This window comes from Microcaecilia unicolor, chromosome 11 (genome assembly GCF_901765095.1).
Source record: "Microcaecilia unicolor chromosome 11, aMicUni1.1, whole genome shotgun sequence".
In the NCBI taxonomy this organism is placed as follows: domain Eukaryota; kingdom Metazoa; phylum Chordata; class Amphibia; order Gymnophiona; family Siphonopidae; genus Microcaecilia; species Microcaecilia unicolor.
In genome coordinates, this window is record NC_044041.1 from 97,428,742 (window position 1) to 97,447,045 (window position 18,304).

The following is an 18,304-nucleotide window of genomic DNA, read 5'->3' on the forward strand; positions in this document are numbered from 1 at the left end:
GGCCTCTCATAACCTCCGATCAGTGGGTTCTGCAAATAGTCCGGCAAGGATACACCCTCAATTTGGCCTCAAAACCTCCAAATTGTCCACCGGGAGCTCAGTCTTACAGCTTCCAGCACAAGCAGGTACTTGCAGAGGAACTCTCCGCCCTTCTCAGCGCCAATGCGGTCGAGCCCGTGCCATCCGGGCAGGAAGGGCTGGGATTCTATTCCAGGTACTTCCTTGTGGAAAAGAAAACAGAGGGGATGCGTCCCATCCTAGACCTAAGGGCCCTGAACAAATATCTCGTAAAAGAAAAGTTCAGGATGCTTTCCCTGGGCACCCTCCTCCCCATGATTCAGCAAAACGATTGGCTATGCTCTCTGGACTTGAAGGATGCCTACACTCACATCCCGATACTGCCAGCTCACAGACAGTATCTGCGATTTCAGCTGGGCACACGCCACTTCCAGTACTGTGTGCTACCCTTTGGGCTCGCCTCTGCGCCCAGGGTGTTCACAAAGTGCCTAGCTGTGGTAGCAGCGGCACTTCGCAGGCTGGGGGTGCATGTGTTCCCTTATCTCGACGATTGGCTGGTGAAGAACACATCCGAGGCAGGAGCCCTGCAGTCCATGCAGATGACTATTCGCCTACTGGAGCTACTGGGGTTTGTGATAAATTATCCAAAGTCCCATCTTCTCCCAATGCAGAGACTCGAATTCATAGGAGCTCTGCTGGATTCTCGGACGGCTCACGCCTATCTCCCAGAGACGAGAGCCAACAGCTTGTTGTCCCTCGTCTCGCGGGTGCGAGCGTCCCAGCAGATCACAGCTCGGCAGATGTTGAGATTGCTGGGCCACATGGCCTCCACAGTTCATGTGACTCCCATGGCCCGCCTTCACATGAGATCTGCTCAATGGACACTAGCTTCCCAGTGGTATCAGGCCGCTGGGGGTCTAGAGGACGTGATCCACCTGTCCACGAGTTTTCTCAAATCCCTATATTGGTGGACGATTTGCTCCAATTTGACTCTGGGACGTCCCTTCCAAATTCCTCAGCCACAAAAGGTGCTGACCACGGATGCGTCCCTCCTGGGATGGGGAGCTCATGTCGATGGGCTTCACACCCAAGGAAGCTGGTCCCTCCAGGAACGCGATCTGCAGATCAATCTTCTGGAGTTACGAGCGATCTGGAACGCTCTGAAGGCTTTCAGAGATCGGCTGTCCCACCAAATTATCCAAATTCAGACAGACAACCAGGTTGCCATGTACTATGTCAACAAGCAGGGGGGCACCGGATCTCGCCCCCTGTGTCAGGAAGCCGTCAGCATGTGGCTCTGGGCTCGCCGTCACGGCATGGTGCTCCAAGCCACATATCTGGCAGGCGTAAACAACAGTCTGGCCGACAGGTTGAGCAGGATTATGCAACCTCACGAGTGGTCGCTCAATTCCCGTGTGGTACGACAGATCTTCCAGGTGTGGGGCACCCCCTTGGTAGATCTCTTCGCATCTCGAGTGAACCACAAAGTCCCTCAGTTCTGTTCCAGGCTTCAGGCCCACGGCAGACTGGCATCGGATGCCTTCCTCCTGGACTGGGGGGAAGGTCTGCTGTATGCTTATCCTCCCATACCTCTGGTGGGGAAGACTTTGTTGAAACTCAAGCAAGACCGAGGCACCATGATTCTGATTGCTCCTTTTTGGCCGCGTCAGATCTGGTTCCCTCTTCTTCTGGAGTTGTCCTCCGAAGAACCGTGGAGATTGGAGTGTTTTCCGACCCTCATCACACAGGACGAAGGGGCGCTTCTGCATCCCAGCCTCCAGTCGCTGGCTCTTACGGCCTGGATGTTGAGGGCGTAGACTTTGCCTCTTTGGGTCTGTCAGAGGGTGTCTCCCGCATCTTGCTTGCTTCCAGGAAAGATTCCACTAAGAGAAGTTACTTCTTCCATTGAAGGAGGTTTGCCGTCTGGTGTGACAGCAAGGCCCTAGATCCTCGCTCTTGTCCTACACAGACCCTGCTTGAATACCTTCTGCACTTGTCTGAGTCTGGTCTCAAGACCAACTCTGTAAGAGTTCACCTTAGCGCAATCAGTGCATACCATTACCGTGTGGAAGGTAAGCCGATCTCAGGACAGCCTTTAGTTGTTCGCTTCATGAGAGGTTTGCTTTTGTCAAAGCCCCCTGTCAAGCCTCCTACAGTGTCATGGGATCTCAATGTCGTTCTCACCCAGCTGATGAAACCTCCTTTCGAGTACTTGACTTGGAAGGTCATTTTCTTGGTGGCAGTTACTTCAGCTCGTAGAGTCAGTGAGCTTCAGGCCCTGGTAGCCCAGGCCCCTTACACCAAATTTCATCATAACAGAGTAGTCCTCCACACTCACCCTAAGTTCTTGCCAAAGGTCGTGTCGGAGTTCCATCTGAACCAGTCAATTGTCTTGCCAACATTCTTTCCCCGTCCTCATTCCTGCCCTGCTGAACGTCAGCTGCACACATTGGACTGCAAGAGAGCATTGGCCTTCTACCTGGAGCGGACACAGCCCCACAGACAGTCCGCCCAATTGTTTGTTTCTTTTGATCCCAATAGGAGGGGAGTGGCTGTAGGGAAACGCACCATATCCAATTGGCTAGCAGATTGCATTTCCTTCACTTACGCCCAGGCGGGGCTGGCTCTTGAGGGTCATGTCACGGCTCATAATGTTAGAGCCATGGCTGCGTCGGTAGCCCACTTGAAGTCAGCCTCTATTGAAGAAATTTGCAAAGCTGCGACGTGGTCATCTGTCCACACATTCACATCTCATTACTGCCTGCAGCAGGATACCCGACGCGACAGTCGGTTCGGGCAGTCAGTTCTTCAGAACCTGTTTGGGCTTTAGGATCCAACTCCACCCCCCGAGGGCCCTGTTTGTTCTGTTCCAGGCTGCACTCTCAGTTAGTTGGTAAATTTTTTAGGTCAATCTCAGTTATGCCCTCGCCGTTGCGAGGCCCAATTGACCATGGTTGTTGTTTTGAGTGAGCCTGGGGGCTAGGGATACCCCATCAGTGAGAACAAGCAGCCTGCTTGTCCTCGGAGAAAGCGAATGCTACATACCTGTAGAAGGTATTCTCCGAGGACAGCAGGCTGATTGTTCTCACAAACCCGCCCGCCTCCCCTTTGGAGTTGTGTCTTCCCTTGAAGTGTATTGTCTTGCTACATACTGGACTGGCCGGCTCGAGCCGGTTTCGGGCGGGAAGACGGCCGCACATGCGCGGTGCGCATGGGCGCGCGAGGACTAGCAAAGGCCTTTGCTAGTAAACTTTCCGATGGAAGGGGCTGCCGAGGACGTCAACCCATCAGTGAGAACAATCAGCCTGCTGTCCTCGGAGAATACCTTCTACAGGTATGTAGCATTCGCTTTATTCTGGTTGCATTTCAGGTTCAAGTTTAGTCTTCAGTTCCTGTTCAGGAGGACTTCGTGTTCAAGTTTTTTCAATTGGATTCTTCAGGAGTTGAGATGATTTTGTGTTACAGTGAGCTGCTGCATTCCTCTCCCCTCCGTTTTACGGGGCTGGATTGAGACCTAAATTCTGCCGGCGCTCCCTCCCTCTTCGTGCGGCTGTAGGGCAGCTTTGTACCCCTCCCGCTTCGGCGGTGTTAGGGTCAGTCAGCTCCTCCCGCGGTTGCGGTTGCAGGATAAGCCAGATCCTCCCGCATCGGCGGGGTGGTGTCCCTCCCCCGCTCCGCGGGGATGAGCTGGACGGATTCCCCTCCCACACTTGTGTGGGGATGAGCTGGGTTAATTCCCCTCCCCGTTTCGGCGGTGGTGAGCTGGGCAGAGTGTCCCTTTGTGGGTGTAATTCTCTTAAGTGCTGAGTCCTATGGATGGAGCTTTGATATCGACATACTGAGGAGTTTCCGGCAGCACATGACCACATATAGGGAGGCAAAAGGATTGTTCTCTATCTCCACCTGCTGGTAGATGGACACAACCCACCAGTCTATGGATTGATCAGCTATGATTAATGGAAAGAAAATTATCAGGTATAATACGTAATTTTACCTTAATACTGTTTCAGTACTGTAGCATAGTTTGAAACCAGATTGAGAATAGTGAAGAAGAGAAAAGGAGGTGAGAGAGTTCATGTGTTGGGATGCTACTATGCTCTCGATCACTTTTGTTAAAAGGGGGATAGAGGTCATTGGTCTGTAATTTGTAACATCTCTTCTGGAGACTTATAATTTTTTTGAAATAGGAGTTAATATTATGGATCTCTTTTCCTCAGGGAAGAAACCATTCGATAACATAGATAAATTGGTTTGAAGGAGATAAAAAAAAATTGTGGTATGGCTTTTAATATATAACTGGGGCATGCATCCAAAATATATTGAGAAGTGGAGTATTTTGAGAGGAAGAATTTGACTTTTTCAGAGCTAGGTAATTGGAAGAATTTCCATATTCTATCTCTTTTGATTTCCTCCATTAGGGCAAGTTGTCACTTTAAGATATTCTGTGGGGTTGCTGTTAGCACACAGTTCCTGATTTTAAAGATTTTTTTTTTGTTCAAAGTAAATAGCTAAATTATCTGCTGAAGGAATGATTTAATTTGTTAGCAAGATTTCTTTGGTATTTTAAGAGGTTAGATGGTACAATTTTTTGGTATTCAAGATGGCTGCCCATATATAGTTATGGAAGAACTTGGTTTTTAGCTTCTCTTATTTTCTTTTATATATTTTGGTAGTTCTTTTCCATAATAGTTTGTCATTGTCTGTTTTTTCGCCACTTTCTCTTAATCTCCTTTTTCTTTTCAAAGATAGAATAATTTTGTTAAACCAAGGTGCGTTTTATTCTCAGATCTAGCCTTGGTTTTTGTGGGGCAATTTCATCTATGATGGATTTGCTTAGCTCGTCCCATTTTCCCATAAAATCCTTATCTGTTGGAAGGAGTTGCTAATTATTGAGTGTTTTAGACCAAAATTCTAAAATATTTAATCTTACCCTTAGTTTTTTTTTTTTTTAGGAAGAGAGATGGCCCTTGATCTTTTTAGCTTTGATTTACTCCTGCCAGTTGACAGTGAAAATTAGTTTTTCGTGGTCTGACCAAGGTAGAGGAACCCAGTCTAGAATGTTTATAAAGATGATATCATGATTTAAGAGTCTGGAGGCTAAAAGATTTAAGAGGTGACCTTTAATATGGGAGGATGGGGGGGTGTGTATTTGGGTGAAACTCCAGAAAATAAGCAAATCATTTATGCTTTTAGTCTTGGTTATTTAAATTGTCCAAATGTAGAATTATGTTTCCTATTAGTAGAATGTTTGGGAATTTAATGCAGATGTTAGCAATGAATTCAAAGAAATCATCTTTAGAGAGGTGCCAGCTTCCTGGAGGACAGTACAAAACAGCAATGTATAATGGATCTGAAAGATTTTCATCCTCTATTTTACAAGCCAGAATTTCAAGATTTGTAGAATTAGAACTAATTTCCAGCTTTATCTTAAAGAAAAATTTATACAAGATGGCTATTCCCCCTTTCTCTTTTTAAAATGTTTGTTGGGGGAATTTTGTATCCTTGTGGGCAAAGCTCAATTACTGCTCAGTCTTCCTTGGAATTTAACCATGTTTCGGTTATAAACCCTAGTCCAAGGTGTTCCTCTTCTGTCGAGTCTCTTAGGAGATCTGTTTTGTTCACTAAGGATCTTGTATTCCTATAAACCACTGGAATAGGCAGGAAGGATGTTGAGATAGTTTCCCAACATTTTATATTGATGGGATAAGGAGTTTGGCTAAATTTATTACATAGTAACATAGTAGATGACGGCAGAAAAGACCTGCACGGTCCATCCAGTCTGCTCAACAAGATAACTCATATTTGCTGCTTTTTGTGTATACCCTACTTTGATTTGTACCTGTGCTCTTCAGGGCACAGACCGTATAAGTGTGCCCAGCACTATCCCCGCCTCCCAACCACCTGCCCCTCTTCCCAACCACCGGCTCTGGCACAGACCGTATAAGTCTGCCCAGCACTATCCTCACCTCCCAACCACCAGCCCTGCCTCCCAACCACCGGCTCTGGCACAGACCGTACAAGTCTGTCCAGCACTATCCCCGCCTCCCAACCACCAGTCCCGCTGCCCACCACCGGCTCTGGCACAGACCGTACAAGTCTGTCCAGCACTATCCCCGCCTCCCAACCACCAGCCCCGCCTCCCGATCTTGACTAAGCTCCTGAGGATTCATTCCTTTGGCACAGGATTCCTTTATGCTTATCCCACGCATGTTTGAATTCCGTTACCGTTTTCATTTCCACCACCTCCCGCGGGAGGGCATCCAAGCATCCACTACTCTCTCTGTGAAGAAATACTTCCTGACATTTTTCTTGAGTCTGCCCCCCTTCAATCTCATTTCATGTCCTCTCGTTCTACCACCTTCCCATCTCCAGAAAAGGTTCTTTTGCGGATTAATACCTTTCAAATATTTTAGGTATGTTATTTAATGTAACTTGCTGTGTTTGGATTGGTTATTGTGTTTAAAACTAGGATTCCAACTAGTTTATGGTTACAAAATCATGTCTTATCACAATTTGTAATGATTACAGGGATGTTGTACTATATTTTTAGGGGTCTCATTTGTATGCCTAGTAACCATGAACATAGTAACAATTAGTAGAACAAGAATATATCATGCAATAGATATGACATGGTTAACTCAGTGTAACTCAGAGAAGCAGATATATGATATAAAGAAATGAAGCCCTCTTCTCTCATGAGGCTGCACCCCAATGATGCTTGAAGCGATGCACGAAGGGACTCACAAAGGGATGTGCCCCTTTGACATTCCCCTTTGGCGTGACACCTCACAAGGCTGCCTTTTATGAATATTGCTTGCCGGCATCACAATCCACTCACGTGGTTTGAATGGTGGTGTGATTGATTACAGATGATGACAGAAGAAAGCCTTCCCCAAGTATAGGCCTACTGTGAGTGCAGGAGTTCAGCAACTGCTATGTAAGTTGAGCCTTGGAAGTAGGCTGCCTCTTGTGGATACTGCCCACGCGGTATGTTTATTTTATTTCACAAAGCTTGATATAACGCTTTATGCCAAAAATGGCTTCAAGGCAGTTTACAATAAAATAATGACATACTACTAGAGAGGGCAGGACAAGGTTTTAAGAGTGGACAGAATAGGCAAGAGAATTTAGTCTAAGATGGTTCAGAATGGAGGTGGGTGGGTAAATCGTTCCAAATCCTAGGTCCAACATAACAGAAAGCAAATGCACATGTGATTTCTAATCCGATGACAGAGGTAATTGAAGCAGGCTAGCATCTGTTGAGTGAAGAAAACGTATGATATGTAGGGAATGACAAGACGGAGAGGTAATCCAGGGCAGGAGCTTATACTGGATGTTTGCGGAAAGGAGTAACCAGTGTTCTTGATATAATAAAAGTATAATGTGGTCAAAAGGTTGTACACAATGAAAGTGAACGGCTGTAGATTGTACTGGTTGGAGATGCTTTAAAGAGTACTTTGGTAGCCCTGCATAAAGAGATTTGCAATAATCCAAAGAAGTGATTACGAGTGACAAAAGAAAAGCACAAGCAGAAGAGAGGGAAAAGATGGAGCGAACAGAGTGAATATGATAGAGTGAAAAAAGGGAGGCTTTCACAATGGCATTAATTTGTGGTTTGAAAGTAAGATGGCTATCGAAACCACCCCAAGAATCTTAACCATATCCTTAAATGTTAAAAAAACACTGTTTGAGAATAAGACAAGAAGGGTTTGGGAAACATGGATTTGAGAAATGAATAGCATCACATTTCTGAGAGTTAAGAAAAAGACAACGGTCCTGCTGCCAGGTAGAGACTTCAGAAGGACGGGAATTAAGTTCAGATAGGTATGACTGGGAGGGATACGGTAAAGTATTTGAATGACATCAGCTTAACAAAAAGGTTGACATTAGTTAGACTGACTATCAGTGAGAAGTGGAGCAAGAAAAATTTTGAAAAATGTCGGAGCAAGGATGGAACCCTGAGGGACGCCAGAGTCAACACCAAAGGTGCGAGATCGGTGATGCTGATGAGCAAACCAAAATGTACGGCCAGAGAAATAGTTACAGAACCATCAAAGATGATACCAATAGAGCGAACATGTGAAAGTTAAGAGTCTGATTAACCAAATCAAAAGCAGAAGATAAATCCAGTGAGACCACGTCAACTGAAGAATACTGATCTACAGATGTCGTGAAGAGCTGTGAGAATGGTTTCTGTACTATGTTCTTTGCGAAAACCAGCCTGGTATGGATGAAGAACAAGGGGAGGAGTCAAGAAAATCACTAAGGTGATGATGATTGATTTTTTTTCCAGCTGTTTAGAGAGAAACTGTAGATTCGATATTGGCCTGTAGTTAGCTTGGTTATCTTGGTCCAGAGCAGGTTTTTAGAAGTGGGGTAATCAGAGCATATTTTCAGGAAGTGAGGACCTATCTGTGGTTAAACTGAGCTGTACCAAAAGAGGAGAAGAAGAAGGATTTGGGGAGCAGTGCGTTTGAAAAGAGAGGCTGGCCACAGATCAAGGGCAGAACCGGAAGGATTCATGGTGAAAGAGTGCGTTTGAGAGAAGCCAAAGTTGGAGCAGAGAAAGTGGACCAAGAGGAAGAGAGTGAGAGAGGACGTGGGGGTGAAGTAACCAGAGTGAAGACCTGAGAATTTGTTTCTTGAAATAAGGAACTCAAGTTGCACCTTTTGCTGCCCATCTCGTCTTCCGCCAGGGTCGCTTTACTCATACTACTCCTCTCCTCAAGTCGCTTCACTGGCTCCCTATCCGTTTTCGCATCCAGTTCAAACTTCTTCTACTAACCTATAAATGTACTCACTCTGCTGCTCCCCAGTATCTCTCCACATTCGTCCTTCCCTACACCCCTTCCCGTGCACTCCGCTCCATGGATAAATCCTTCTTATCTGTTCCCTTCTCCACTACTGCCAACTCCAGACTTCGCGCCTTCTGTCTCGCTGCACCCTACGCCTGGAATAAACTTCCTGAGCCTCTACGTCTTGCCCCTTCCTTGGCCACCTTTAAATCTAGACTGAAAGCCCATCTCTTTAACATTGCTTTTGACTCGTAACCACTTGTAACCACCTGCCTCCACCTACCCTCCTCCTTCCTGTACACAATAATTGATTTGATTTGCTTACTTTAGTTTTTGTCTATTAGATTGTAAGCTCTTTGAGCAGGGACTGTCTTTCTTCTATGTTTATGCAGCGCTGCGTATGCCTTGTAGCGCTATAGAAATGCTAAATAGTAGTAGTAGGATAGAGAATAGAAGAATTGAAGGAAGACGGTGAGGAACCCAATGGGTCCAATGAGCTGAAAGAGAGCTCTAGGTTTAGAAGCCGCATTGGAGATATGTCTCAATATAAGTCCCTCTTAGCTTGATGCAAAAGAATTCTATACTGATAGTAGCGTGCATGAAAGATAGCTAAGGTAGTTGAGCGATGGTGGTGTGATTGCTTGCAAATGGTGAAAGAAGAAAGGCTTCCCCAAGTGTAGGCTTACTGTGAGTGCAGGAGTTCAGCCGCTCTGACGTAAGTAGAGCCTCAGAAGTAGGCTGCCTCTTGTGGATACTGCTTGCTGGTGTCACAAACTGCCCAAAAGGTTTGAAAGCTGAAGGCTGCTGCAAATATGGCGACTGATCTTTACATGAGGAAAGTAAACAAAACCAAGAGAAACAGGAAGCCTATATGGTTATCCAATGAAGTAGCTGAAAAAATAAGAGCAAAAGAAGCTTTGTTCAAGAAATACAAAAGAACGCAACGAGAGGATCATGGAAAAGATTATCGGATTAAACTCAAAGAAGCGAAGAGGGAAATACGGCTAACGAAAGCATGAGCGGAATAAAAAGTGGCTAAAGATATAAAGAGAGGTGACAAGACCTTCTTCAGATATATTGGAGAAAGGAGAAAAGATAAGAATGGAATTGCGAGACTGAAAGATAATGAGAATGGTTATGTGGAAAGTGAGGAGGATAAAGCGAACGTGCTAAACAATTACTTTTCTTCGGTGTTCACAGAGGAAAATCCTGGTGAAGGACCGCGGTTGGCTGCCGAAGGAATATCTGGGAATGGAGTGGATACTGTGCCGTTTACGGAAAAAAGAGTTTATAAACAGCTTGAGAATCTGAAGGTGGACAAAGCTATAGGGCCGAATGGGATACATCCCAGGATACTGAGGGAGCTCTTAAAGATTTATTTAATAGATCTTTACAGACGGGAGAGGCTCCGCGAGATTGAAGACGAGCGGAAGTGGTCCCTCTTCACACAAGTGGAGACAGGGAAGAAATGGGAATCTACAGACTGGTAAGTCTCACGTCGGTGGTAGGAAAATGGAGTCGCTGCTGAAAGAAAGGATAGTTAACTTTCTAGAAGACAACGGGTTACAGGACCTGAGGCAACATGGCTTTACCACAGGAAAATCCTGCCAAACGAATCTCATTGACTTCTTTGACTGGTTGACAAAAGAAATAGATGAAGGCCATGTGCTAGATGTAATCGACATAAATACATAAGTATTGCCATATTGGGAAAGACCAAAGGTCCATCGAGCCCAGCATCCTGTTTCCAACAGTGGCCAATCCAGATCCCCAAAATGTACAAAACATTTTATAGTGCTTATCCCAGCAATAGTGGATTTTCCCCAGTCCATTTAATAACGGTCTATGGACTTTTCCTTTAGGAAGCCGTCCAAACCTTTTTAAAACTCCGCTAAGCTAACCGCCTTTAACACATTCTCTGGCAACAAATTCCAGAGTTTAATTACACGTTGAGTGAAGAAAACTTTTCTACTTGGATTTCAGCACAACTTTTGATATGGTCCTCCACAGAACCCTCTTAGACTAAATTCTCTTGCCTATTCTGTCCACTCTTAAAACCTTGTCCTGCCCTCTCTAGTAGTATGTCATTATTTTATTGTAAACTGCCTTGAAGCCATTTTTGGCATAAAGCGTTATATCAATCTTTGTGAAATAAAATAAACATACCGTGTGGGCAATAAGCTTAAAGGGCTGAACTTGGGAGCAAAAGTGGTGAACTGGATAGAAAACTGGTTGACCGACAGTTGGCAGAGGGTGGTGGTAAATGGAATCCGCTGGGAGGAAAGGATGGTGAGCAGTGGGGTTCCTCAGGGGTCGGTGCTGGGGCCAATCCAGATGACAAATACCTGGCAAGATCCCAAAAAAAGTACAAAACATTTTATGCTGCTTATCCCAGAAATATTTTCCCCAATCCAATTTAATAATGGTCTATGGACTTTTCCTTTAGGAAGCCGTACAAACCTTTTTAAAACTCTGCTAAGCTAACTGCATTTACCACATTTTCTGGCAGTAAATTTCAGAGTTGAATTACACGTTGATTGAAGAAAACTTTTCTCCAATTCATTTTAAGTTTACTACTTTGTAGCTTCATCGCATGCTTCCTAGTCTAGTATTTTTGGAAAGCGTAATTAGACGCTTCACGTTTTCCCATTGCACTCCACTCATTATTTTATAGACCTCTATCATATCTCCCCTCGGCCGTCTTTTCTCCAGTCTGAAGAACCCCAACCGCTTTAGCCTTTCCTCATAGGGAAGTCGTCCCATCCCCTTTATCATTTTCGTTGCCCTTCTCTGCACCTTTTCTAATTCCTGAGTAAATGGCTCCTTAATGGTGGCATTGCAAAACAAAAACATATCAGTGTTGTAGAGCATAATTTTCTATTTCAGATGATACTGTTCACAAGCTGATTCAGGCAGACTCTTTTTTAATAATTGGCTTTGAACTTTGGTACATTTTACCATTTGCGCTGACAGTGCCAACTTTGAAGAGATCCTGCAGGGCGGTTATAGATGCTGGTTAGTTGCAAATCTGGCAGTATTATGTCCAGCACAAGCATAATGCTTGTTCAAAATTTCAAGTCTGTATCTTTGCATGGAAGTTGTTGCGGTCTGAATATTGGTCCAAATATGTTCTGATCAGTCGCAACCAATTTTGATGCACACTTTGAGTCAACTTGTTTGACTGGATTTTGCATCCATAATGTTAAAATGTATTTCATCGGAATTAGCATCAAAAACTGTACAGGATTTGAATTTTTTAGCCATTCTTATAAATGTGTTTGGATTTTATTAGACCCCAAAAATGGCATTTTGGTAAATGTTGCGCACTCATGGACTGACAACCTTTCAGAAAAGGGGGTCTAGATCTGCAACTATTGCAGTTAGAGACCTCAAATTTTGGGAAACTTCGTTTAACACCTGACTTGTGCAACAGATAAAATTTGAACAAAATTGGAGACATGATGGTGGGAACGTTTAGACCACTTGGCATGGAATGACCCTAAGGTTCTTTTCATTCATTTACTGCCAATGTTGTAGATTTATGAACTCTTCATCCCTTTTTAGTCTTCAGTAATAACACCACCAAACTATTCAGGTGTTCAAATGCATCTTGGCCAGCTAAATAAGGCTTGATTTCTAAAGAGAAGCTCCAATATTAATTGTTGGTGTTGCCATTATTCAACTTTTTAAAAATTTAATGAAAAATACAAATATGATAGAGGGCTTTCTGTTCCAAATTCATTTTTCAAAATTAAAATCACTGGCCTAAAGGATACTGTGGCAGGTGTGAAAAAGGCAGAGACTGTGATTTGATTCCAAAGTTTACAACCCCCTCCCCCCCCCCAAAAAAAAAAAAACAACAAAAAAACAACAACCCATGTGTCAACTTTTGATCCAACTTTGTTCTTTTTCTAGTGCTGAATCTTTACTTTATCTCAGGGCCAGAGCAAAGATGCAGTATTACAGGAAAGGGTCATACAACATATGTGTGCCACTTCACCATGGATGACCCAGAATGGCTTGAAAACTGGATCCCCCCCACCCTGTTGGCTCAAGAAGGAGAAAGCACTGGAGATTCTTGACCATGGAGCCTCTGGTGCTGTGGCGCCCTTCTTTCTCCCTTCAACCTGTCCTGTAATACCTGGTCCAGGGAGGCATCCAGCAGTGTTCTGTTCCTTCTGCCACAGCCTTACAAAATGACAGCACCTGACTTCTAATTGTATGTCAAGTAGCACTAGACATCAGCCAGCCAAATAAGGGAAAACTGAAGGCCTGGGGAACCCTGACCCAGATAGCCTCAAGGGGTGGTGTGTGTGGGGGGTGGGGAGGTTCAATAGGTCTATGTAACTTGCATGCCATTAGCCTGCTACACTGTAGTAAAACATTTTCTTTCAGTATGTTAGAACTCTGTTCACTGAAGCTCAGCACACCGTTCTAATTCACGATTTATTACATCGGATCCTAAGAGTCTAATTTCTTAATTGCAAATTGTAATTATGCATCACAGATAACCAGAGAGATAATTGGTGGGGGGGGGGGGGGGGGGAGGGGGAGATGAGGTAAGGTGGAACTGAATAGCGCATTTGAGTTAAGTGAAGCTGCTGGTAATAGGATCTGTTTAATGATTGACGCTAGTAAATGCCCTTGGCCCAAAGTTGAATGTATTACCTTCCATACCTCATTTACGATTTTTCAGAGCATTAGCACCATTGTATATATATATTTTTTTGGTAATATCACTCAAACTGGTAGGAGCCGTCTAGAAGTGAGATTTATCTACCCAATGAACAGCTGTGAAGGAAAAAATGCACAGGTGATAAGAATTTTTAGGATATGTTTTCTCATCCCCCCGTTTAGCATTTTTCTAGAGTGTTAATGGTGAATCTTGACCGCCCTCTGCCCCCCCCACCCCCCCAAAAAAAAGCGTTTATCAGCCCTTTCTTCTTGAAAACTAAGCAATACAGCTATTATAATTGAACAAACTGTCTCCTAGCTGGTGACCTCATTTGTTTGTTCTGCTGGATTGGTTTTCTTGTGCAGACAATGCTGTCATTCATATAAAACTGGCAAGTTTTTTTGGACGGCTGTGGCTTTGTGCCATTGACTGAAATCTTGGCATATACATAACCCAATGCTGGCAAGGCATATAGACTCATATAATGTGAGCGCACACTTAAAATATATTATTGCCTCCTGCAAGTTGTCTTTGTCAGAATACCCAGGTTTCAGTAATTATTTGTGGTGAGCCATAGTAGGGTTAGCTAAAGTGTTGCGCAATGGGAAAAATTCCTTTCTGACCCCCAGAAAAAAGGGTTGGGAAAGTATTTAGTTCATTGATCTTGCCCCAAAAAAGCCAGGGAACAAAACGAGGGAGCTTTCGGTACAACTGCACAACCCAGACAGTGTTACAGAATTTCAGTACAAACCAGTGATAAATGTTGAAACAAACATTGTTTTTAAAACAAATATGCATGTATGTAAGGGAATAACAGTCAAACTTCAGTTGTCACCATGGACCAAAGCAAAAGACTAGGCATATCTCTAGGACTTGTCTGTCTTGTTTGTTGGGAGTGTTAAGGCAGATTGTACTGGATAGAAGAGGAAACATTTGATTTTGATCTATTACTAAGTAAAATAAAGTGTAAATAGGTTTGACAGCTTATTTTATAATTTCTTTCAATAGCAGCTTATTCCAGGATTGAACAAATATCCTGTGGTAGTAAAGTTCAGCCAAGTATGGTGCTCTGTACTTGATTCTGATGTCTAGATCAACTCATTTCCAAACATGTCACACTTCAGTAGATACAAAGCAATGACATGGGACTGGGTTTTAAAAAAAATAATAATATTGCAGTATGTGATGTCATAATAGTTCTGTTGATCTCTCTTATAGACCATGGATAAAGAGTTCAGAAAATGGATGAAGTGGTATGGGAAAAAGCATGCAGAATATACAGTGAGTGAACTTCAAGTGGCAAATGTTTTGGTGCTAGCAATATATGCTGAGTTAGATGTCTTGAATATTATAGGTTGTGAGGAAGGCATCATTGAACACCATGATCTTGAGTCTTGTTTTACTAAAAGGGTCTGGCGCATTAAGGTGTGTCAAAAGTACTTCTGTGATTCGTGTCTTGTTTTTGCCTTCGAGATCTGTATTATATGTTTGTCAACGAGGTACATCTGTTTTGCTTGCTGGAATATTAGGGGTGAAATTAAGAGATGATTTTATGTCCTTACACTACTGTGCTACTTGTGCACAAGATGAGAAATTTTTAAAATGCCAAGAATGCAAAAATGATGACTACCCTGATAACAATACCTCACTGGCACATATTAATATGCTATAAAATGGGACTGGCTGTGTTCTACGTTTAATATTCTTAACTGTAAACTAAGAAATTTCTTTAGCGTCCTGCTTCATCAATCCGTGCAGTTGGGTTTATCACCTTCCTACTAGCAGATGGCGTTAGAGAAACTGACTATTCCATTACATAGCTTCCCACTATTCCAGAACTCATGGGATAGTTGTGACCATCCACCAGCAGGCGGAGGTAGAGAACTGACAACTGGACTGAGATATATCTCTCTTGGCATCCAGTAGCTCCTCAGTATTTTCTATATCCAGCAGGTGGATGGACATACTTTTCATCCTCTGTTTCCGAGTGATTTGCTCCTGGTCCAGTTGGTCAACTGGTCCCCAGTTGAGCTTTCAGGTAGCTTGTTTGTTGAGCTATATCTGGAGACCTTCAGATACCTGTCTCTGGTGCCCCGCAAATTTACTTCTTCCCTCCCATCACCTCTTTCCTGTGGAGTTCTCCTTTTCCAGTATATCAGTCGTAAATTTAAAAGAAAAAAAAACAAAAAGAGGAGGAAAGAGGTTTATTGGAGAGCATGGGACAGAGTATCAGTTGTGATCCTTTTTCCTCTGAGATAAGACTTTTGTGGAGACTCTGAGCGTCAGCCAATAGTGCTAAGTCCGACTAAAGTTTGGCTCAGAACTGCTTGGAGGGCTGCAAGTTCTACTTGGTGCAGAGGGATCCTGACTCACTGCTTGGGACAACGTTGTGCTGCACTTGTGACAGTCGGGGTGATGGCAACTCCCGCTGAGGCGCTTAAGTTGTGTTCCTGCCGTGGGACCCACAGGTCACCGTTGGAGCATTGCAGTGTCCGCAAGCCAGGAATCCCTCAGGATGTAGAAGAAATGGTCAGTGGCAGCATGTCTGGATTTGGAGCAGCATCTGAATATACCGGGGACTTCAGGCTCTCCAGCAGGGCCGGTACACAGTGCGTTTCAGGAGAGTGTGGGAATGGGCACCATTTTGATGAGGCTGATTGGCAGTGAGGAACAGCCTTTGTCTGATCACGTGATTTGAGTCAAAACCAAAGCCTGCACCAGGACCCAAAAATGTTTGTTCTTAATTGAAGCAATTTATAAAATAAACTCTAAGACACTGGATGAAGTTTCAAAAGGTAATTCTTTACCTGATTTTTATCATAATAGGTTTGGGTATATTTGAAATAGAGGTACCAAAATATAGCAACTTGGTTTTAGTGGTGGAAGCCCAGAATTGATTTTTTTCTATGCTATCTAAAATCAATTGATAACCCACATCGTAATCAGAACCTGTTGGGAACAAAATAAAGATATCTGCATAAGATAGAAACCAAATGCTGTGAAGCAGTGGCGATCCTAGCCGGCATGACACCCGGGGCGGATCACCGATGCGCCCCCCCCCCCCCCCCCCCGGCGAAATGACCCCCCCCCCCCCCGGGTGCACGCCGCTGGGGGGGGGGGGGGGGGGAGGCGGGTGCCGCGCCTGTCAGCTGAGTTCGCTAACTTCGCTGCATTCCCCTCTGTCCCCGGCCGGAACAGGAAGGTTACTTCTGTTCTGGGGCAGAGGGAGCTGCGGTGAAGTCAGCGAACTCAGCTGACAGGCGCGCGCCGCGGCACCCCCCCCCAGCGGTGTGCACCCGGGGCGGACCGCCCCCACCGCCCCGCCCCCCCCCCTTGGTATGCCACTGCTGTGAAGACTCCATAAAAGACCCCATAGAGCTGATAAACTCATTGAAGAGAATTGTTGACAATAGAAATCCTTGGGGGACTCCATATTTAGAAGTCTGTTTAGAGGAGCCATCTTAAAGGAGCTGCTAGAGGAGGGAGAGCTCCCTCCTGAGGATAGGGATGGTCTGAAACTACTGAGGTGGTTTTATAAAGAAAAGCTCAGTACTTTTATTTCTGAGGCACTGGCAGTGCTTTCCATTGTGGAGCCTTCTGCTTCGGTGCCAGGAGTTCCATCTTCATCAATCATGAGGGAGCTTAGAGATCCTTCTAAGGTCTTCCCAATGCATCCACAAATTCAGGACCTGATTACAACAGAATGGGTCTTACTGGATTTGGGGCTGAGAATGGAAAGAGCCATGACTTGCCTACCTGTTGCATCTGGAGGAGAAAGATAAACTGCAGCTTCCCAGGGTGGACTTCCTTGTTATGGCAATGACTAAGACCATCTTGCTGGTGGAAAGGGGCATTGCCGTAGAAGATAGGATAGGAAGCTAGAAGGCTCTTTAGGCCTTCAAGCAACACAGTGCAGCTCATTCATGGCAAGAGCATGCCTGAAGTGACATCAGCAATCTGCGACACAAGATGGGTGCCATAACGCCCAGCTGGAAGCAGGATTGGCCTACTTGGCAGATGCTATATTTGATATGATATAGGTTATGGCCTGCAATATATCCCTGGTTGTGACATTGGACAGCAGATGCATTGTTGCTCACGTCTAGTTAAACTGCCCTTTTGGGGCAGGTGGCTGTTTGGAGAAGATCTCAGTAACTTAATGAAAAAACTGAGGGAAAGTAAGCCACAGAGTTTGCTGGAGGATAAGCTGAAAGCCTCTGGTTGTCTGTCTTCATGGGCTCTCAATCTTGATTTTAAGACAGCAGACTGTACCATCCTGGTTGTCAGCAGTATAGTCTGAAGTCCCACTTTCAGGCATGCCAGTTTTCCTTCCTTTTCTTCTGAAAATGATATCAGCATTTCATCTCAACCAATATGTGGAGTTTCTTTCACATATAGGAGAATGAGGAGGATCATCATTCTTCCTTGAAGCTTCTCGATGTGTGTAGTCCTCGTTAGATAATTGGAAGATGAGTTTCGCAAATTGGAGAAACTGTTAGTGTCTTTTGGTAAACAGAGGCTTGGCCTCATGGCTTCCAAACCCACAATTTCTATATGGCTAAAGGAGACTCATGTCAGCTTATTTGCTTACAGGGACACAGGCTTCTCAGGCGTTGTGGGCTCATTCTACAAGGTGTACAGCGACATCCTGGGTGGAGACTACCTTACTGTCTCTGGCAGATATTTGCAAGGTGGCAACATAGTCAGTGCTTCATTCCTTTGCTAAGCATTACAAGGTGGATATTGAGGTGCACTTGGAAACCAGTTATGGGGCTTCGGTCCTCAAGGTGGTGCAGGGGTGTAGCCAGACAGCAGA

At 44.6% G+C, this 18,304-nt stretch overlaps 1 protein-coding gene across 2 annotated transcripts in view; it reads left to right on the top strand.

Annotated features, from left to right (window-relative positions):
* The window catches only part of DOT1L (DOT1 like histone lysine methyltransferase), a 642,515-nt gene that overhangs the window by 240,040 nt on the left and 384,171 nt on the right, over nt 1-18,304 (top strand). For both annotated transcript variants that reach the window (XM_030219845.1, XM_030219846.1), the window contains exon 7: nt 14,707-14,769. In XM_030219845.1, the coding sequence (XP_030075705.1) occupies nt 14,707-14,769 (63 nt within the window). The remainder of the gene's footprint in view (nt 1-14,706; nt 14,770-18,304) is intronic.